At 44.3% G+C, this 2,378-nt stretch overlaps 1 protein-coding gene across 12 annotated transcripts in view; it reads left to right on the forward strand.

Moving 5' to 3' along the window:
• Nucleotides 1–2,273, forward strand: part of rims1b (regulating synaptic membrane exocytosis 1b) — a 55,385-nt gene extending 53,112 nt beyond the window's left edge. For 11 of the 12 annotated variants that reach the window (XM_037974873.1, XM_037974871.1, XM_037974874.1 and 8 more), the window contains 2 exons: nucleotides 447–586; nucleotides 670–888. In XM_037974873.1, coding sequence (XP_037830801.1) covers nucleotides 447–586; nucleotides 670–888 — 359 coding nt within the window. Of the gene's footprint in view, nucleotides 1–446; nucleotides 587–669 lie in introns of all 12 variants that reach the window. The other variant, XM_037974868.1, reaches the window with a different exon arrangement.
• Nucleotides 2,274–2,378: the final 105 nt, after the last annotated feature.

Consider the following 2,378-nt stretch of genomic DNA (forward strand, 5'->3'; position numbering starts at 1 on the left):
TCAAATAAAGCACCTTTTGAGAATGTCAGTGTTTGTTGGGAATTATCTTACAGAACTAGGAAGGATTTTTGGTTTAGATATTAAAAGTTATGGTTGTTATTGATTTTAGTAAAAAAAAAAAACTTTTAGGAAAATGCCCCGCAAAATCAGGCATTTTAGCCGCAACAATCACAAAAAATGCCTGAAATCCTGGAGGGATTGACTTTTCACACTATTATCATTATTATTAACCTTTATTTAACCAGGATCACAGATCTCTCTCAGTGGCCTGACATGCAGGTTTTTAGTCTGTATCTGTTGGAATATGGTGAAAACGTCTCCTCCTCTTCCTCCTCTTCCTCCTGGCTTCTCCCTCCAAAGAGGCTGAAACCAGCTGAGAGAGACGAGCAGATCTGTTTGTGTTTCCCACTAATGGCTTTTTTGTTGCTTTTTGTCTCGGCCCTCAGCTCCGTATGTTAAAGTCTACCTGCTGAATAATGGAGCGTATGTAGCCAAAAAGAAAACCAAGATTGCACGGAAAACGCTCGACCCGCTGTACCAGCAGGCGCTGCTGTTCGAGGAGAGCCCGCAGGGGAAGGTCCTACAGGTGAGCTCCAGGTTCATTCCTCTTCCTGTCAGAGTCGCACCAGAGACCCGCGGGGGCTTGACGGGTACGTTTTTCTCCTTCAGGTGATCGTCTGGGGGGACTACGGCCGCATGGACCATAAGAGCTTCATGGGAGTTGCACAAATCCTGCTGGACGAGTTGGACTTATCGAGCACAGTCATTGGTTGGTACAAGCTGTTCCCGCCGTCCTCCTTGGTGGACCCGACTCTGGCCTCCCTGACCCGGAGAGCTTCGCAGTCGTCCCTGGACAGCTCGCCCGGACCGCCCGGGGTCCGATCCTAGTGGACCAAAACTTCTCCGCCATCCGTTGAGGGGAATCAAAACAACTACAGGAGAAGAGAAACGGTGGAAATGTAGAACAACAATCAGAAACAGTCACAAGGAATCTGACAATCACTCCTGCCTGTCGTAGGGAGCGTCGCATCTCAGAGTTTCATTTCCATCCAGAGGAAAAACCTCGTAGTTCTTCGTTTTCCAGCTCTGTGGCCCAAAAACGACAACTACGAGTGTCAGCGAATCCAAATGAAACAGGGTGGTTTTTAACTTAGCAAAGAAATGTACGTAAGCGTTGGAATGTACGTCGTCCTCGAGACGGAGGTAACTCCCCCTTCCTGCCTGCAGGTGGCGCAGTCTGGAAGCACAGGGCCTTCTTCTGGTGCCTCGATCGCTGGTCCCTCTCTGCGTCGACATGTTTACCACGGCTGCTTCCAGGCCAGAGTTCTTTCTTTCCCTTCGTTACGACGGGCACAAAAGGTTTTTTACAGTGCATAAAATGCTTGTGATGATGTTGTCAGTCCGATGTGTGCATGGAGAAAAAAAAAAATGAAACGATATGAAGTTTACTAAATGACTGCAAGGTTCCTGTGAGAGGAACAGGAGACGATTGTGATGGAACATTGTTTTGGCTCCGTTTTAGTTCTAAACGAGTCTCGGAGCAGCAGAAGGGTTAAAGATGGAAACCGTAGCTGTTCCAGGCCCAACAGATTAGTATTTTTCCATCAAAATGCTTCATTTCCTCATAGATTTACAAGCATTCACTCGTGGCATTCCACAGATAATCTTTTACAACTCCAGCCTTTCTGCATGTTAAACGAAACAAACTGAACGGATTCACGTGTGGCCTCTCTCTGTTTTACACAAAACCAAATATTTAAACTTTACTCACCAGTAAAACAAGAGAAGGAGAGCGAAAGAACGGTCCTGAATCCCAGACGAGCCCCCAATATAAATCAGGTTTGTTTAAAAAAAATGGCTCACACATAAAAATAATCCAAACTTGCTTTGGAGACCAAACCGACACTTAGTAGCTATTAGCTTCTGAAAGACTCCATGAAAATTTCTCCCTCATTCTCCAAACCGGCTTTGACTGCAGGTAAGATGTTTACTACTTACTGCATGCAGTCACATTTTTAAATGTCCCTTCCACTTCAGAGAGTTCCTAAATCCCAAACAAAACCCGAACTTGAATTTGATACGATGAAGAGGAGGGTCCACACGAAGAAACGTGACGCCATGACTGCATGCTTGTATTAGTGCTGGGTGATATGGATAATTTTATATCACGATAACGATATATATCACGATATACCCCAATTACGTACGTTGTCAGTTATTCTCTGAAAAATATGAAAAAATAATCTAATTTCTAACTTTTTTCAAGCTTTATTTCGAAGTGACATTTAACTGAACTTTCACAGATGAGATCTGCTGCATTTTAGTGCAGCAATATATATGTACCTGTTAGACGTAACAGAATCAAATGACAACAGACT

This window comes from Kryptolebias marmoratus, linkage group LG3 (assembly GCF_001649575.2).
Source record: "Kryptolebias marmoratus isolate JLee-2015 linkage group LG3, ASM164957v2, whole genome shotgun sequence".
Taxonomy (NCBI): domain Eukaryota; kingdom Metazoa; phylum Chordata; class Actinopteri; order Cyprinodontiformes; family Rivulidae; genus Kryptolebias; species Kryptolebias marmoratus.